At 42.9% G+C, this 18,039-nt stretch overlaps 1 protein-coding gene across 3 annotated transcripts; it reads right to left on the bottom strand.

The window, feature by feature from the left end:
* Positions 1 to 1,269: 1,269 nt before the first annotated feature.
* map3k19 (mitogen-activated protein kinase kinase kinase 19) lies at positions 1,270 to 16,391 on the bottom strand. 3 transcript variants are annotated; one of them, XM_061791738.1, is made up of 17 exons: positions 16,055 to 16,381; positions 14,741 to 14,933; positions 14,032 to 14,226; positions 12,807 to 12,958; positions 11,795 to 11,910; positions 11,237 to 11,418; positions 10,662 to 10,716; positions 10,009 to 10,105; positions 9,324 to 9,440; positions 8,099 to 8,253; positions 6,727 to 6,761; positions 4,553 to 6,631; positions 4,367 to 4,465; positions 2,457 to 2,695; positions 2,137 to 2,389; positions 1,849 to 2,057; positions 1,270 to 1,762 (listed from the first exon to the last, which is right to left on the bottom strand). In XM_061791738.1, exons 2-17 carry the CDS (start codon positions 14,900 to 14,902, stop codon positions 1,630 to 1,632), a joined length of 4,278 nt encoding a protein of 1,425 aa, XP_061647722.1. In that variant the 5' UTR covers positions 14,903 to 14,933; positions 16,055 to 16,381; the 3' UTR covers positions 1,270 to 1,629. The 3 variants fall into 3 exon arrangements, 2 of the variants coding, with proteins under 2 accessions (XP_061647722.1, XP_061647723.1); XM_061791739.1 differs by lacking the exons at positions 1,270 to 1,762; positions 1,849 to 2,057 and having other exon boundaries at positions 2,221 to 2,403; positions 16,055 to 16,391; XR_009791045.1 differs by lacking the exons at positions 1,270 to 1,762; positions 1,849 to 2,057; positions 2,137 to 2,389 and having other exon boundaries at positions 2,556 to 2,695; positions 6,295 to 6,631; positions 16,055 to 16,387.
* Positions 16,392 to 18,039: the final 1,648 nt, after the last annotated feature.

Here is an 18,039-nt window from a genome sequence, read left to right on the forward strand (position 1 = left end):
TCCAGAGATGCAGTCGGAAGACGGGAGGAAGTTCTAGAAAGGCTTTATGGCGGAATGGTCCGACGGAAGCGTGGAAGACACATGAAAGCCCACATGGAGTTTGCTTGAAAGTTTTTTTTAAAAAAGCACCTGAAGGACTCCAAGATGGTGAGAAATAAGATTCTCTGGTCTGATGAGACCAAGACAGAACTTTTGGCATTAATTCTAAGCGGTATGTGTGGAGAAAACCAGGCACTGCTCACCACCTGTCCAATACAGTCCCAACAGTGAAGCATGGTGGTGGCAGCATCATGCTGTGGGTGTGTTTTTCAGCTGAAGGGACAGGACGACTGGTTGCAATCGAAGGAAAGATGAACACAGCCAAGTACAGGGATATCCTGGATGAAAACCTTCCCCAGAATGCTCAGGACCTCAGACTGGGCTGAAGGTTCACCTTCCTACTGGAGAGGACCTGCACGGAGGACTGGCAGAGGATCCCCAAATCAGGTGTGAAAAACCTGTTCCATCATTCCCAAAAAAACTCATGGCTGTATTAGCTTAAAAGGGTGTTTCTCTTAAATACTGAGCAAAGGGTCTGAATACTTATGGCTGTGTGCTATTTCAATTTTCCATCCATTTTCTGAGCCGCTTCTCTTCACTAGGGTCGCGGGCGTGCTGGAGCCTATCCCAGCTATCATCGGGCAGGAGGCGGGGTACACCCTGAACCGGTTGCCAGCCAATCGCAGGGCACAAACAAACAACCATTCGGACTCACAGTCACACCTACGGGCAATTTAGAGTCTCCAATTAATGCATGTTTTTGGGATGTGGGAGGAAACCGGAGTGCCCGGAGAAAACCCACGCAGGCACGGGGAGAACATGCAAACTCCACACAGGCGGGGCCGGGGATTGGACCCGGGTCCTCAGAACTGTGAGGCTGACGCTCTAACCAGTCGTCCACCGTGCCGCCTATTTCAATTTTCCTTTTTTAATAAATCTGAAAATGTTTCATTTTTTTTTTTCTGTCAATATGGCGTGCTTTGTGTACATTGAGGAAACAATGAAATTAAATGATTTTAGCAAATGGCTGCAATATAACAAAGTGAAAATCTTAAGGGGGTCTGAATACTTTCCGTACCCACTGTTGCTCTCAGTTTCAAAAAGGTTAGTGAGTACATCACTCCCTCATGTGTGATATTGGTTAATTATCATCATTAAACAAGATAAAATGATAGTAATTAAACTAATTGGGGGAAAGGATTTTGCATTAAACTTAAAAAAGAAAAAACGAAATATCGATGGATTTATTGATTCTAAAAATATTTCATAGTGACAGACCTAGTGGTGTATCCAAAAGCAAATCATGATTCTTATCAGCCGTCTTTGAAGCTGGATTGAAGAGTTGCACTAAATTGGTTGCAATTTTCAATATTGACACTAACTGCTATGTACAAAATCAATCAGATTTTGCAGTTCTATTCACCTATAATACATTAAAGTGCTTAAGTTGTGTTTCTGCGTCCTCAAATACAATATTCCACCTCTGCCTTCCTCCCTGAGCTGACAAGAAAACAATGCTTGGTGTTTTCAGGCACCAAGCTCAATTCAAGCGATAAAACTTAATAAAAGCACATCAAACACAAAAGCTTGTTAACGACATACTCCATCTGAGTGACCACAGAAGTTGTTCTTCTGTTCTTTCCAAGAGGTAACCACAGTCCTGTTTCTTGGGACAAATGAATGTCGGAGCAGTTGGTCTGCCGATGGCCGCAAACTCTGGTCACTGGACAAGAGGGAATACAATTTAGTGAGTTGTACAGCACATTTCCATCCAAAGTTATGCATTGGAAGCCGTTTAAAAATTTCCACCGTGTCAAGCAGATGTTCACAAACTCTTTGGCACCCTCTGAGAATCCCTCCGGCAAAGATGGCATCAATCCTCTTTTGGCCCCAATATAGAACAAGGCTGCTATCTTGTCCATGTGTGCGAGGGGGGGTTTCCCCGTGGCCATCTCAAAGACAGTGCAACCCACACTCCATATATCAGACTTTCTGCCATAACCTGTCTCAGTGATAATCTGTGGAATGTGACAAGATTTGTCTTTATTGTGTTACACCAGTAGTACTTCAGTGAATCACAGGTCTGATTAACTATACCTCTGGAGCCATCCAGTAAGGTGTACCATGGACAGACTTGAGCAGGTCCCCACTGCTCTTAGTGGTGTTGCTTACGCAGCTGATGCGGCGTGCACAACCAAAGTCTATGAGCTTGATGACCCCAGTGGGCATCAGCATGACATTGTTTCCCTTCAGGTCACGGTGAATGACCTTGTTTAAATGAAGGTATGCAACCCCTTCCAGGATCTGGTAGGTGTACAAAGCCAGAACGCGCTCTGGCAGTGGACCAAATCTGAAACAAAAGTTCTGAAACAGACTTCATGTTGTTAGTTGCAACTTGCAACAGTAATTTGACCAACCTGTGAAGGATGCTTGCAATGGATCCTCCCGGGATGTACTCCATGAAGATGGAAACCATGTGCTGATAAAGGGAGGTCCCGCGGAAACCCACAATATTGGCATGGCTCAGGGTTTTAAGAAGCTTTACTTCCCCCTGCAGTCGACTATACTCTCTCCTCGCGGCTTCTGGGTCGGAGGCATCCAACGTCACCTGCTTCACGGCTATTAACTGGCCTTGGTTGGTCAGGCCGCAGTATACCTGGTAAGAAAGTCGATCATGTTTGATTTGTATTTGGATATCTGGCTATACCAGTTTCCGCTCTTCTCGAAAGAGTTTCTGTAAGATTTTGGAGTAGTAATTTCTGTCCATTCATCCAGAATGCTCTTATTTTTTTCAGATTTATATAATCCAACTTTTAACTTCTTTAAGATTCAGAAGCAAAGCACTTTGTCCAACCCAAGCCCAGGTTAGATATTTAATCGGTCCAGAGGTACTGTATGTAGTGTAAAACTTGAAGTTTCATAAGCGTTTCTAGCCCATATTTGGGCGTGCCCAAGCGCCTCTAAAATGAACCCCAGCACCCTCCCTTTTTAAACAAGTGCATAGCTTTTGGTTGAAATAACATACAAAGAAAATTAAAGCACCAACTCCTTGCCTCAAAAATAGTTTGTTCCATTCCGTCAAATTCTCCCTCCCCCTCCCCCCATTGGACTCGCTCCGCTATCTGCATAGAGCAATACGCTGCCCTCCAGTAATATATAGTTGTGTTGTACGTACCTGCCTTTTAACCAGCAATGGTGAAACATTTTGCGATTTCTAACACTCAATTATCAACACACTCTTAACCTTACCATTCCTCATTTTTGGTGCAATTGTAGCTAACTGTTTTATGTTGTTAGGTGGGCGTTAGCTGACATTTCTTGTAGCAAGGAAACATTTCAGGTGGTCAGACGCAGCATCACTGTCCTCTGTTTGAACTGGAATGAGAGAAGCTAGCTGTGATGTGTATGTGATGATATTAAAGCCAAGGTGCTACTGCACACAATTTTACTGACTGAATGCTCGTTAACTTTGGAACTCCTATTAGGACACTGAGAGAGTGGAGGAGCAAAGAGAGGATTGATATATTATTTTTCAAAGTATTCACAAAAGTCATCCATCCATCCATCCATTTTCTGAGCCGCTTCTCCTCACTAGGGTCGCGGGCGTGCTGGAGCCTATCCCAGCTGTCATCGGGCAGGAGGCGGGGTACACCCTGAACTGGTTGCCAGCCAATCGCAGGGCACATAGGAACAAACAACCATTCGCACTCACAGTCATGCCTACGGGCAATTTAGAGTCTCCAATTCACGCATGTTTTTGGGATGTGGGAGGAAACCGGAGTGCCCGGAGAAAACCCACGCAGGCAGGGGGAGAACATGCAAACTCCACACAGGCGGGGCCGGGGTTTGAACCCGGGTCCTCAGAACTGTGAGGCTGACGCTCTAACCAGTCGACCACCGTGCCGCCTCACAAAAGTCAATTTATGTTATTGCATTTTCTTTTATAACAGCCCCCCAAATAAGTCCCTATATCACAATAGGAGACTGGTTTACCCCAGAAAAAAAAGAATGCATACTGTTGATGTGTATGTAGAGCTGCTGCTATATCAAAATGTGTTGTCTTCAGAAATTAGGCGGGTTACAATTTTTTCATAAATCCTATCCATTGCTGTTTTGCTGTGTCTCAACATTTAAATAACCTTTATGAGATTTGATGGTTTAGACTTTCCCAAAAGTGTGATGCTTTGTTATAAATTGTGTTCAAATGTATGAAACCTAAACCCCTGGTCATGTGTTGATTTGTGTAAATATACCTCATACTTTCAAAGTATACGGTCTAAACATGGGGCAGAGGTGGTAATAGGAGAAGTAATATTGGTAGACTCACTGTTCCGTAGGCTCCACGGCCAAGTACTTCACCCTTAGTCCAAGATATAATGTCACCTAAACCAGATCCATGCAAGGCAGCCAAGTCCATCGACATTGTCTGGAAAAAAAAAAAAAGAGGTTACAATTAACATTTCCAAATGTTATTTCATTGGGCAATTGTAGCTATATTGTTTTTCAGATTTACCTCCAAGTAATCATTCCTTTCTAATATGTGATTGTCTCCTTTTTGGTACTCCATTTCCAGGTTTTGGGGATATGCGTCAATGGATATATCTTTCTCATCCAATGAGTTCAGCTCTTCGGCCAGACATTGCAACAAGTCATCTGTAAGTGGCCCATCCCCTACACCATTCAGAAACTTCTGATACACTGGCGACATAACCATATGGCCACTACTGTCATCAGATGTCCAAGTGTCAGTCATTGGGATTTGGGTGTTTTTTGATGACTCAGGAATCATTTGATTTATACTTCGTGGCTGAATTCTGATATCTGCTGGATTTAAAGATGTTTCTTCGATATTTTTATGCAAATGGACAGAAGTTTTACATGTCAACTTAATAGCTTTTTCATCTGTTTTTAGCGTTTCAGATTTCTGTCCATAAAGATCTTCCTCTATGGTAGATAAGATTGGCCCTTCAGGCGTTTCTAGAGCATGATGACCTATGTCACCATCATTAGAAAAAACTACTGTAGTCTCTGGTTTAGTATTAATCTCCTGTTTGTGTGCCCCCTTAGTTGCATGTGTGAGGTGATGTTTAATCCGTGGGGATAAAGGTTTTGTTTTGCCTTTAGTTGAAACCACAGTTTTCTCTGTTGGGCTTCTCCTTATCTTTGTCTGCACTTGTTTCAAGGGTCTGTATTTGACTTTACGGTTTTCTCGTGACTTCCTGGATGGAGCAGACTGCAATTGTTTGTCCTCAGAGCTGATCGGATTTCTAATATTATCGTAAATAGGACCAGCAAACATCTCATAAATAGCAGGTCCTTTTCCCTCACTCTGAATGGTTGTAAACATGTCTTTGTATGTGATGAAATCCACAGCAGATTTCGATCTTTGTGGCCCAGCAGCCTCTGGACTCTTAAACTGCCGGGCATTCTTCAGTTCACTGACTGTTGGGCATTGTTGTGCTCTACTGTTGCACACCTTGTCAGGATTTGCCCTTCCGCTGTGTGCACTAACTGTGCCCCTCTTCCATGGTAAGGGGGTATTACAGGTCCTATTAACTGATTTAAGCTTGGATTTAACCAAAGAGTCAGTAACCTCTTCGACGACAATTTGCTCAGGGCTTCTTCTAGCGTCATCTGTGGATTTATTGGAAAGAGAGAGTTTTTTAGGGGATTTGTTCAGATTTAGGATGCTTCTGTCTTTGTGTCCTAGTCTGGTTATGGGCAGGTTTGTCCTCAGTTGACAGTTTGCACTGGATTCTTTTCTGGATTCAGTGCTTTGGGCAGGCTTTAATGCTTTTTTCACTTTTGCTCGCTTGAGATCTGTTCTTTGGTTGTTAATTGGGTATTTTAATTGTGTTTCCTCTACAGCAGAGCTGCTGTTTAACTTGACACCCTTAGTTTTACAAGAGAGCTCCTCATCTATCTTGTAATCCTTTTCAGTTGCAGGTTTATCCTCAAAGTAACCCTTGATTGATGTACTGTCCTGCTTAGCGGTCTTAGTGCAGCCATTGTGAATATAATAATTAGGTTTTGATGGTATTGGTGTTTTGTGTTTCACCCCGTCTCTAACTGGGCTCGTATTATAATCATGCGTTGCGTTGTTGCGATTTATCAGAGTCTGACAGTTCACAGGCTCTGGTCTCAGTATGCACGTTGACTTGTGGATCAGTGAAATAGAACCGCTTTTTGACTGAGATTTTAAACTCTGCCGCATCTCTCCATAGTAGAGCTCAATATTTTCCTCATTACACCTGCCTTTTGGATGCTTTGGATCCTTGGCCTTAGTGAACATCAAGTCAATATCTTTTGGTATATCCCTTTCGTAATCCTCATCTTCCAGATCAGTCAAATTGGCACTGGACCCGCTGTCGTCGCTTCCAACCCTAGTGGTGAGGGTGCTGGTACGTGGGGTGCCCCATGAAAATCTCTGCCTGAGATGGGTCCTGGAAAGAGGGCTCTTGCTGATAGGTTTCAAGGGAACACTCTGCTTTAGTACTGATGCATTAGAATTGTCTCTTAGCCTGAGATCCAGTGGTTCCAGCTGCTTGGGCATCCGGAAAGGAGAAGGAGGTTGCAGAGCCAATACTGGAACCTGTTGTAAAGCCGGAGAATATATAAATAACAAGTCAGGACAGTGACTACAAAGAGGGTGTATATGTTCTTCGTCACTTGTTGTTTGAACCACACCTTTTGTTGATTGCTAGGTTGATGAGAGCCCAGTCCTGCAGACACACATAGCATTTTACAAATTACAATTCATTATATGAATCATTATTATATCATTAGATCAGTAACGGTAAAGACAGGTCAAAAATATTCTAATTTGGCAATTTTTATGTCACGTTGGTTTTTCTTGTATATGGGTAAATGTTTCCAATGCTGAAATAGCCACACTTAAAGTCCCATTTTCAAAAAGTTATTGATTCTAGGTCCCTTCTCAAGGTTTCTTCTTTACTCCCCAAAAGGGGTTTTGAGTTTTTCCTTGCCCAATTGGGGCTTTAGATCAGGACATGTCGTCAGTATTTGTCAGCTTTGGACCTGTGAAGCCCTTTGAGACGCTTTTGTGATTTTGGGTTATGCAGATAAACGTGACTTGACTTAAAGGCAATCCTTATTGACACAGCAAATTGTGGTGGGCCATTGAAATGCACTTTTTTATATAACGGTAAAGACAAAAGAGCATAATGGTAAAGACATAAACAGCTAAATAAAAATTGTGTGAGTTGCACAATTCACAGGTGTTGCCCTTCAAACGCTATAAATACAAGTGCATAAATGATCCTACCTATTCATTAAACCCACTAACCTCTTGTCTTCATACAATTGTAATACTGTAACGGTAAAGACATGTAATAGTTCAGACACTTTCACCAATTCATACATATTCATATCTCAGAAATAACACCATTTATTTTGCTGTCTACTATTCTGCGAATGCAAAATGCCTGCCTCATCCTGACACTTCAGCTCACAGATCTCGCTGATGTATTGTAACAACATAATGAGGCTCTCTCCAGTTCTCCAGTGGCATCAACGGCAAAGATAGTTTGAGTGACAAGGAAAGACCGTTTGTAGAAGAACCCAAAAAGGAACTTTGCAGATACTGAGATGAGTTTGTGTTCGTTTCCATAGAAAATGGATCTAAAACAACAGGAGCAAAAAATGTAGCTAGCATCTTCAGAAAACATGTTGCAAAGCATAAAACTTCATTTCTGACACCTAGCGGTAAAGACATTTTGGCATCAAAAGTTCAAAAACTATTACTTTAGCATTTTTTTTTCTTAAGAAATAATTTTGATGGATTGGATAGATGGATACTGCCAATAATTCAAATACTCATATCAGTAAAATTAATTGATTTTCAAAGGAAATTCATTTGGGCCATGTCTTTACTATTATATGAAAATGACCCGTATATTCATTATTCAAATTTTTGACTCACGTTCTTAAATGTGGCTACCAAAATTTCTCCTGGCCGGTACAGCTACATGCCACAAAACATTGAGATGTAATTGTGAAACCCAATTTCTTAAACAAAATATCTATATATCGCCCATACGTGTCTGAATATGTGTCCTGGCCTGAAACACATAGTTGGCACACAGTAGTGGTTCCATGATGCTGGGAGCTGATTGGCTGAGCTTGCTTGGTTCTGCTACGGAAAGCAGGTCTAAGGAAGATGGCGATGCGTCGGCCACACTTCTTGTTCTCTGTCTGTGAGGGACACAAAAATTCGACTTTAATCGATCGTGGGGGGAATTGTACCGGCATTACCACATTACTGGTAAACTTTTATTGCTCAGTGACTGTTTTTTTTTTAAATTGTCTTTATGTCTCAAAAGTATTCTCTGTCAATTGACTGTCTGTTGTCGTACTAGAGCGGCTCCAACTACCGGAGACAAATTCCTTGTGTGTTTTTCACATACTTTGCAAATAAAGATGATTCTGATGTTTTGTCTCAATGCAGTGCTAGCCAGATAAAGTCATCCTGTTTTGTGGAAATGAATGATGGCTATTGCTGCCTTGCCCTGTGAGGGATTGAAGATCACAGGTGTGCAGCATTGCCCTTTACAAACTGAAATTCCTCCAGAGTTCTTCAATATTTCAATCATGCAGTAGCTGATATCCAAATCCCTACCTTTCATTCAGTGGTAGTCTGCCAACAAAACTCATTTGTCGGCAAACTGGCAACCCTTTGCCCTCATTTGCTCTTTGAACTTTACTGGATCACCTACTTGTGTGGAAAATCATGATAACTTGTCATCTTTCTTCTTCTTCGGTCTCGCTCTGTCTATATGTTCAGCATTGTTTGTATTGAGATTCATGAGGAACTAAGATGACCTACTCCTCACTGAGTAATTTATAATTGTGTGAATGTACGTTGATATTCATTGTACAAGATAATGAGGAAACTAAATTGTAAAACACTCCAAAACCTGCTTAGTGTGGATAAGTCTGAACAATGACCAGAGACTAATCCTAACCAAGGAACAAAAGACACCAAAACAAACAAACTGCTGTAAGACATCAGGTCAAAAGGGGACCTCATTGGCTGGAAAAAATGAAGGATTAGAGGGTGTGCATTTGTGAACAGTGTGTCACATACTAGAAATGACATTTAAAAAAAGAACAGAAAAGAGCTGAAATAGCTTTCGGAACATGACAAGTGTTTGCCAAAGTATTTGTTTGTACTTCATCCTTGCTAAAGTCCAGAAAATGAGTCAAAGCCAGGCATCATAAGATAGTCTATCTATTTTCCCTCATTCCACCTGTTCACTCTGTACCTGTGTGTTGGGGATACAGGCAGGCGGTTGCTTCTCTGAGTCAGCTGTCTTGATGAGGGAACAGGATCCATTTGGCTCGGGCGCCTGCATTTATTGTCCATGCTCGGCAAAGTTCCCCTGTAGAAGGATAGGATGCACAGATGGGAGTTTAGATATTGAGCCATGTTAGGGCCTGATTGATACATTGCTTTCCATGATGAACAGGTGGTGATTACAAATATTGTCTTGCGTTGAGGTGATTATAAAACCAAAATACTCATCCCTTCTATCTCTCTGTGTCAACCTCCAGAAACTGGAAACCTGCTCATAGTCCTTATTTTCTCCTCGCATAACTTGGACTTGATTCAAAAGCGAGGCTCCCATGTAAATGACAATGGGGCTGATTCATCCCTCCCCCCCCCCCCCCACTCACTCCCTGTCTTTCTGTTTCTAACCTGTCTGGGGAGAACAGGTTGTCCTCTGGCCACAATGACAGGTGGCTGCATACAACTCTGCGAGTGTAACCGGAGAGGCATCCATTCTCATGCTGATGTCAAAGCAGCAGGCACTTGTTGACAATTCCAGTCACGGAGGTGGTGTGTATTGAAGTCGCTGTGTGTTAACTGTACACGCATTTCCTGATGTATGTAATTACGGATAAACAGATGCTTGGAAAAGGGGCTTAAACATGCTTCGCACTGCCCACCTGCTTCCTGTCACTGCTTCCTGGCTGGCTTGAGTCAAGTCCATCAGCGTTTCCGTGGCGTTTTGGACTCCGTGAGGACTCTCGTCATCTTCCTTGTCTGCTTCAAACACACAAATGATGTACATTTAGCCACTTTATTCAGAGACGACAAGAGCATGTTCAACCACATACGTACATGGAAAGTACTAATACTTTTGGATAAAGCAAAGGTTATTACCCTTTTGTGCCCGGTGCCCGCTGATGTTTGTACAGCATTATCCAATCCTAAACCCGTGTTTCTTTTTGCTTTTGTTTTCTCCCTGTGTGTGAATGAAGCTGCTGGCTCTGAAGTAAGCTACCAAGCGGGGAGCTTGTAACGCCAGGGAGACCCCACCCACCCACGCACATTAGTCCATCCCATCCTGTCCTACCTTGGTCATTCCCTCCCACCCACTCACACTCACTCCCTTTTGAAGGAGATGATACCCAAATGACACCTTGAAAGATATACAGTATATCAACAGTTATGACATTTGATAAAGCTCTAGAAGCCATCGAGAAGCAAACAAGTCAGAGGATAGCATGCGGGCCTAACGATTAGACTCAAATGTCCTACATCCACACATCTCATTTAGCCCCCTACAGCTGCAATAATCATTGGAAACACTCCCTACCCTCTCTGGGGCTTTTGCAATGGTCAGGTTGACACCCTGAAGAGTCAAATGTTTCCTACAAACAACAAACAAAGCATATTATTACACCATACCAGGGGTGGGCAAAGTATGGCATACAAGCTTTAATCCAGTCCACCAAGCATTTACATTACCAAGTGTCCTGCATTGTTGGTTTTATTAATTTAGCTTTTTTTCCCCCTTTAATGTATCTAATTATATAATCGGTTAATTTAGCTATTGCATATATTCAAATATTGTAAAAAATTAAAATTTTACAAATATGTATTTTTTTTGCCCACCCCTGCACATTTTTTATCTTTTTGTTGCAATGTCAATAAAAAAAATACCAATATGCTTGCTAAAAATGTAGTTTTTTTTTTTCTCCATGTCTATGTAGACACTCAGTCATCAAGGTCATGGTAATCCTCAAAAGTTGAACCGAGGTGACTGGACTCTTATTTGTTCAATTTGTTGTGTGTTTGTGTTTGTACAATGAAAACATAAATAAATACGTGACACAGGCAATTATGCCATGGACAGTGACAGAGGTTGCCCGGTACAATGTGGTCACTCACCTCACTGTGGCTGTAGGCTAGAAATTGGTCTTGTTGACTTATTAACTGCGTGGGGGAACTTGCAGTTGACTGATCGCTGATGCTTTCCAGGTCAAACTCGAGGTCCAAAAGTCCAAGCTCTGAATCTAAATCCTGGCCAGAATCGTGTTCCTCCAGAGCCAGTGGCGACGCCGTGCCGGCATCTGTGGTTGAAATAAAAGATGATCACAAAAAGTTTTCACTTGGAACTGTTTCACTCTCCGAGACTGACTGAGAGTCAGTTGTCAGAGCAGGTCAAGCATTTTAAGAACTTCCCCATCCCCACCCTCCTTCAGTCCAGTGTTGTTTACACAGGGCCCAAAGGAGAAGTGGTAAAACAATAACAAAAAAAAAAGGTGTCTTCTATGTCCCTTATCTAACTTCATGGACCCTATGCCAGCTGATTTTCAAACGCCTCACAAAAAGGCCCGACTGAGAATCAAACTCAGAACGACAATCTGTGAGGCAGGTGCATTGTTTTTGTTTGTTTGTTTGTTTTTGGTTATTGCACATATGTGTGTACTGTATGTTTGTCTCTACCTGAGAGACCTATGGCATCGAGCATCATGTGGAGGATGTCTTCCTTCATTGGGCTGTTTATCTTGCCGAGGTAGTGGAGAGCAGAGCAGCCGCTGTGATCTCGTAACCATAGGTTTCTAAGTTTTAAAGAAACATCAAACAATTCATTTTAGAATTAGGAAAAAAGACGCAACTATGCATTCCCTGCTCAAAAACATCAAACGCTCATCCCGTTACCTTTATCTTTGAATATATACAGTCAGGTCCATAGATATTGGGACATGGACACAATTCTCATTTATACACCACCGCAGTGGATTTGAAATGAAACAAACAAGCGCTTTAACTGCAGACTTTCAGCTTTAATTTGAGGGTATTCACATCCAAATCAGGTGAACACAATGTAGGAATTCTAACAGTTTTGTGTATGTGCCTCCCTCCCACTTTTTAAAGGACCAAAAGTAATAGGACAAATGAACAGTCATAACTCAAACTTTCACTTTTTAATACTAGGTTGCAAATCCTTTGCAGTCAATTACAGCCTTAAGTCCGGAATGCACAGACATCACCAGATGCTGGATTTCATCCCTGGTGCTGCTCTGCCAGGTCTCTACTGCAACTGTCTTCAGTTCCTGCTTGTTCTTGGGACATTCGCCGCTCAGTTTTGTCTTCAGCAAGTGGAATGCATGCTCAATCGGACTCGGGTCAGGTGATTAACTTGGCCATTGCATAACATTCCACTTTTTTGCTTTCAAAAACTATTTGGTTGCTTTTGTGTTATGCTTCGGGTCATTGGTCCATTTGCACTGTGAAGCAAATAATTATTTCCCTGGTGAAGAAAAATATTTCACAATAGTTGGCCAGATCAAGAACACTCTCCAGGAGTTAGGTGTATATATTTCAAAGACAACAAAAATCTGCATCAGGTTTAGGGTATATGTGTTCATTTATGAATGTTCATCGCTGCAGTAAATAGCAGTGTCTTTTTTCATCAGTGACAAAGTACTCATGAAGAAATTAGTCTTTTTCTTACGCTGAGAGCCTCAGAAGTTGTTTGACCACTTGGACGGGTCTGTGTTCCCAGGGCAACGGCGCCATGCCTTCAAAAAGGTCGATGTCTCTGATGGCCAGTATGACTGAAGTTGCGCCGTCGCTGTTGGGAACGTTCACCTCCACTTTGTCCGTCTGAATCACACACATAGACACAGATGAACAAAGTGTTCACACTTCAGTAGACATTAGTCGCCCTTACGACTTACCATGCCCCCTGTATATATATATATATATATATATATATATATATATATATATATATATATATATGTGTGTGTTTCTTTTTTTCTTTTTTTTTTTTAATGACAACTTAACTGGGAAGCACAGTGACCGACTGGTTAGCACATCTGCCTCACAGTTCTAAGGACCGGGGTTCAAATCCCAGCCCCACCTGTGTGGAGTTTGCATGTTCTCCCCGTGCCTGCGTGGGTTTTCTTTGGGCACTCTGGTTTCCTCCCACATCCCAAAAACATGCATGGTAGGTTAATTGACAACTCTAAATTTCCCGTAGGTGTGAATGTGAGTGCGAATGGTTGTTTGTTTGTTTCTATGTGCCTTGCGATTGGCTGGCAACCAGTTCAGGGTGTACCCCGCCTCCTGCCCGATGATAGCTGGGATAGGCTCCAGCACCCCCGCGACCCTAGTGAGGAGAAGTGGTTCAGAAAATGGATGGATGGACGGTTCAGGGTGAACCCCGCCTCTCGCCGTAAGTCAGCTCTGAGGATAAGTGGTTCGGAAAATGGATGGATGGATGGAAAACTTAACTTTTTGTGTTAACATTCTGATGTGAGCCTTGTTTAATAGAATTACATTTAAATTTTGTAGATTATGCAGCGGGCAGCTCGGTGGAATTGTGGTTAGCACATACCCTGACAGTTCTAAGGTCTAAGGTTGTGGGTGTAAATCTGGGCTCTGGCCTTCCCGTGTGGAATTTGTATGTTCTCCCTGTGTTTGCATGGGTTGTCTCCGGGTATTCAGGCTTCCTCCCACTACCCAAAAACATGTTTCTAAGGTTAATTGAAGACTAAATCTTCTGTGGCCTTTCGCCCAAAGTCAACTGGGATAGATGGATGGATAGAATATGCAGCAGGCCAGTAAAAAAAATTGGAGGGTTAACCCCTATATTGTGGACTTAACAATGAATTCAATTCAGTCATGACTTTTTGGTCTGTGTATTCATTGCTTTTCATTTGCGGCTGTCTTACCAGCAGGCGCTGCACTGTGCGCAGGTCCCCCTGCCAGGAGGCCTGCAGCAGCTCTGCCTGCGGGGACAGATGGGGTCTCCGCATCCAGCCCATCAGCTTCTTCTGGAGCCCAGGGGGGCTGACATGTAGCGCTGTCTTCTTGGAGCCGTTGCACAGAGTCGCGTCAGCCCCGGCCTGCAGCAGGTGCTCCGCCGCCTGTACGCAACATGACGGGTAAAACATTAAGTGGAAGATGTAGAATGATGGCATTGAGAAGTGTGTACAGATGTGTATACATAGAATATGCAGGGGCGTCACAAGGGGAGAAAAGTGATGAGTGAAAGGGGCTCTAGAAAATTGTCAGAAAAGTGTCAATTTGCGGCAGTTGTGTAGAACTGCATGGAATCCTACTGACGGGTTGATTGATAGATAGATAGACTGACAGATGGAATGTGGTACGCCGCACTGCACTTCGTCTTTGAAAAGGGAAAAACTATTCCTTATGTCATATGTTTGTTTTGAAAACGACTCCCAGGGGGCTGAGCTAAAGAGCAAGCTTAGAGTCACATGACTCATATGAACAACATGGGTAATTGTTATTGGTAGGAAAGATCCAACCCGCCATGAGCACACACGCTGAAGGTTTATTATCATTGCACTTTTAATGGAGGTGCTAGTGACTTGCATGTAGAGAGCCTTCAGTGGTTTTGAAGCCAATTTCACAACTTACCTCGGTGTTGCCATCACGGCAGGCTTTGATAAGAGGATTGCAGTCTTGCTCCTCTTCATCTTCAGCATTGGAGACCTCCAGGTCGTCTTCACTCTCCGCCTCTTGGCTGATGCTCACAGTGACATCCCGCAAGTCCTCCACCTCTTGCTCCGTTCGCAGCATTGTACCTCCAACACTGCTCACTTCACTCCTTCTTCACAGACATGATGGAGGTACATGAACCCAAACACTGATTAACACAAGAATGAAAATGTGCAACAAAGAGAGACGCTAAGACCTCAGTTTCTGATTACGACTGTATGCTGTTTGCGTTAGCCCAGTGATCTAAGTCTCCAGTGGTCGGTTTGTTTCCACAGAGACGTGTCACATTATCCCTGCTAATGCATCACCGCAATGCACATTATTGCGCATGCGCGTACATTACGGGGTATGTACAGTTGTGAGGAACTATTCAGAAATAACAATCAATCATTAGTACGACACTGATGAGAACCAGATCATTAAGGTCAGATCCTGACATTTGGAAGAGGAGGCGGGGAAAGAACAATAAAGCATTAGCCTTGCTACATGCAGTTAGTCAAGCCCTTTTGGTAACTTAGGTCATAGAAAAAAATCTTTTCGACTGCTCTCTTAACTTTTTGTTTGAATTTGAAACCAGATGTCTGTCTAAGATTTAAAAAAAAATAATAATAAACAAGCAAATCTGAAAAGCTTTTTAATAAACATATACTTAAAGGCATTTAAACCAAGTTAGGTGTTTGAGTTTGTATTACTCAAAATTAAAATTAACCCCTTAACACTGTGCCTGGACCCCCCTTTGTTCCCCCTCCATACAGTTACTATGCAGTACTGAAGTAATACTTGTGTTACATTGTGCAGGGCATATCACATGCTGACTTGACTAGTCCCTGGTCAGGCTTTAGAGTAAAATGAAAGAATGTACTCAATACAAAAACCTACATTGAACTAATACAATTCATAAATAACATGGATAAATCAATTTAGACGGTGTGTGTGTGTGTGTGTGTGTGTGTGTGTGCGTGCATGCGTGCATGTGCCCCTCTGACAAAAATCCCTGGCCCCAGCCCGGCCCCCCAGAAAAATTGGTCTACAACCGTCACTGGTCATTAGCAATATAATATTTATGCTGTTCATCTAAAAATAGACACATCTATTTCAAAATATATTTTTTAGTCTAATTCTAGGTAATGTGGTGAGTAGTGGGGCGATGCACTCAATTGTTAGCTGCCACTTATTTTGATTTGCAGTGTTTATGCTAAATTGCCATTTAAAACCAAACTTTTCTTGACTTACTGTGATGTGATGTTTCATTATTTCATTCATTCCCGAGTTCTGTAATTAAAAAAAAAAAAAAGTCCTTTTCTCAACTCTCGAGTCTTTTCCAGTCTTCTTTACACAACTCCTGCTGCATGTTTACACTCGGTTGCCCGGGAGACACCCAGACAGACTGGCACATTTTAGACTACCAGCAGGTTGCTTGCTGCCTGGCACGTAAGACAAAAAAAAGGGGGAATATTGACGTTCTCTGTCATCATCAATGCAGTATTTAAAGGCTGAGATCCTGTTTGTGGTCTGTAATGGTTTACATAAAAATAAAAAGAATACATAATCCAGTGCTTAGGGCACTCCTTTCCCCATTGTTTTCTTCATCCTCCCTTTGCTCCACAGTCTGTGATTGTTTGCCCAGTGGGAGGGAAAGAAAGGTCTTCATCATCATGCTTACTTACAGTGTGGAAGCAACACAACTTCAGACCATCCATCCATCCAGGCGGGGTACACCCTGAACCGGTCGCTAGCCAATCGCAGGGCACGTAGAAACAAACAACCATTCGCAATCACATTCACACCTACGGGCAATTACCTACCATGCATGTTTTTGGGAGAAAACCAGGAGTGCCTGGAGAAAACCCACGCAGGCACGGAGAGAACATGCAAACTCCACAAAGGTGGGGCCGGGATTTGAACCCCGGTCCCCAGAACTGTGAGGCAGATGTGCTAACCGGTCTTTCACCATGCGGGCAACTTCAGACCATGCTGACAAATAATATAGTGAGGTTGTTGATTTGAAAAGTGCAGGTTCTCTATGGTGGCGGCACGGTGGCCGACTGGTTAGAGCGTCAGCCTCACAGTTCTGAGGACCCGGGTTCAATCCCCGGCCCCGCCTGTGTGGAGTTTGCATGTTCTCCCCGTGCCTGCGTGGGTTTTCTCCGGGTACTCCGGTTTCCTCCCACATCCCAAAAACATGCATGAATTGGAGACTCTAAATTGCCCGTAGGCATGACTGTGAGTGCGAATGGTTGTTTGTTCCTATGTGCCCTGCGATTGGCTGGCAACCAGTTCAGGGTGTACCCCGCCTCCTGCCCGATGACAGCTGGGATAGGCTCCAGCACGCCCGCGACCCTAGTGAGGAGAAGCGGCTCAGAAAATGGATGGATGGATGGAGGTTCTCTATGTGCTTGTGTAGATTTTTCCCTCAGTACTCCAGCTTCCTCCGAAATGAAAAAACAAAAACAAAAAAACACACATACATGTTTGGTTCTTCTAAGACTCTAAATTGCACTGTAAGACATTTCTATAAATTCGACAGTTATTACAACATACCATAGAGTAAAATACTGCAAGTTGATTATATAGCTGACTCAGCTGATGCAGCTGTATAATCCATCCATTTTCTACACTGCTTATCCTCACTAGGGTCGCGGGTATGCTGGAGCCTATCCCAGCTAACTGCGGGCGAGACATGCGGTACACCCGGAACTGGTTGCCAGCCAATCGCTGGGCACATATCAACAAACAATCATTCACACCTACGGGCAAGTTAAAGTCCTCAATTGACCTGCCATGCATGTTTTTGGAATGTGGGACGAAACCAGAGTCTCTGGAGAAAGCCTACACAGGCACGGGGAGAACATGCAAACTTCACACGGGTGAGGCCGGATTTGAACCCGGGTTCTCAGAACTGTGAGGCGCATGTGCAATCCAGTGGCGACACCGTGCCGCCAGCTGTATAATCAGTTTACAGTATTTTACTCTATAGCAGTGGTTCTCAACTTGTCAACCTGGGACCCACATTTTCTTATTGTTGTAAGGTCATGACGTACTTAATAGAAGTTAAGAACAATAAAGATTTTTTGTTTAAAAATAGCCTGCGAAAACATATTTCCAGTACAGGTTCTGTTCTTGACAAACAACTTAGCAGAAGCTCTGCTACTACCTCTTGTTGCAAAGCCACTTTCATTGAAGTTATGAACAATACAGGACCATGGGTACGAACCAAC

The sequence above is a fragment of the Phyllopteryx taeniolatus genome, chromosome 12, assembly GCF_024500385.1.
Source record: "Phyllopteryx taeniolatus isolate TA_2022b chromosome 12, UOR_Ptae_1.2, whole genome shotgun sequence".
In the NCBI taxonomy this organism is placed as follows: domain Eukaryota; kingdom Metazoa; phylum Chordata; class Actinopteri; order Syngnathiformes; family Syngnathidae; genus Phyllopteryx; species Phyllopteryx taeniolatus.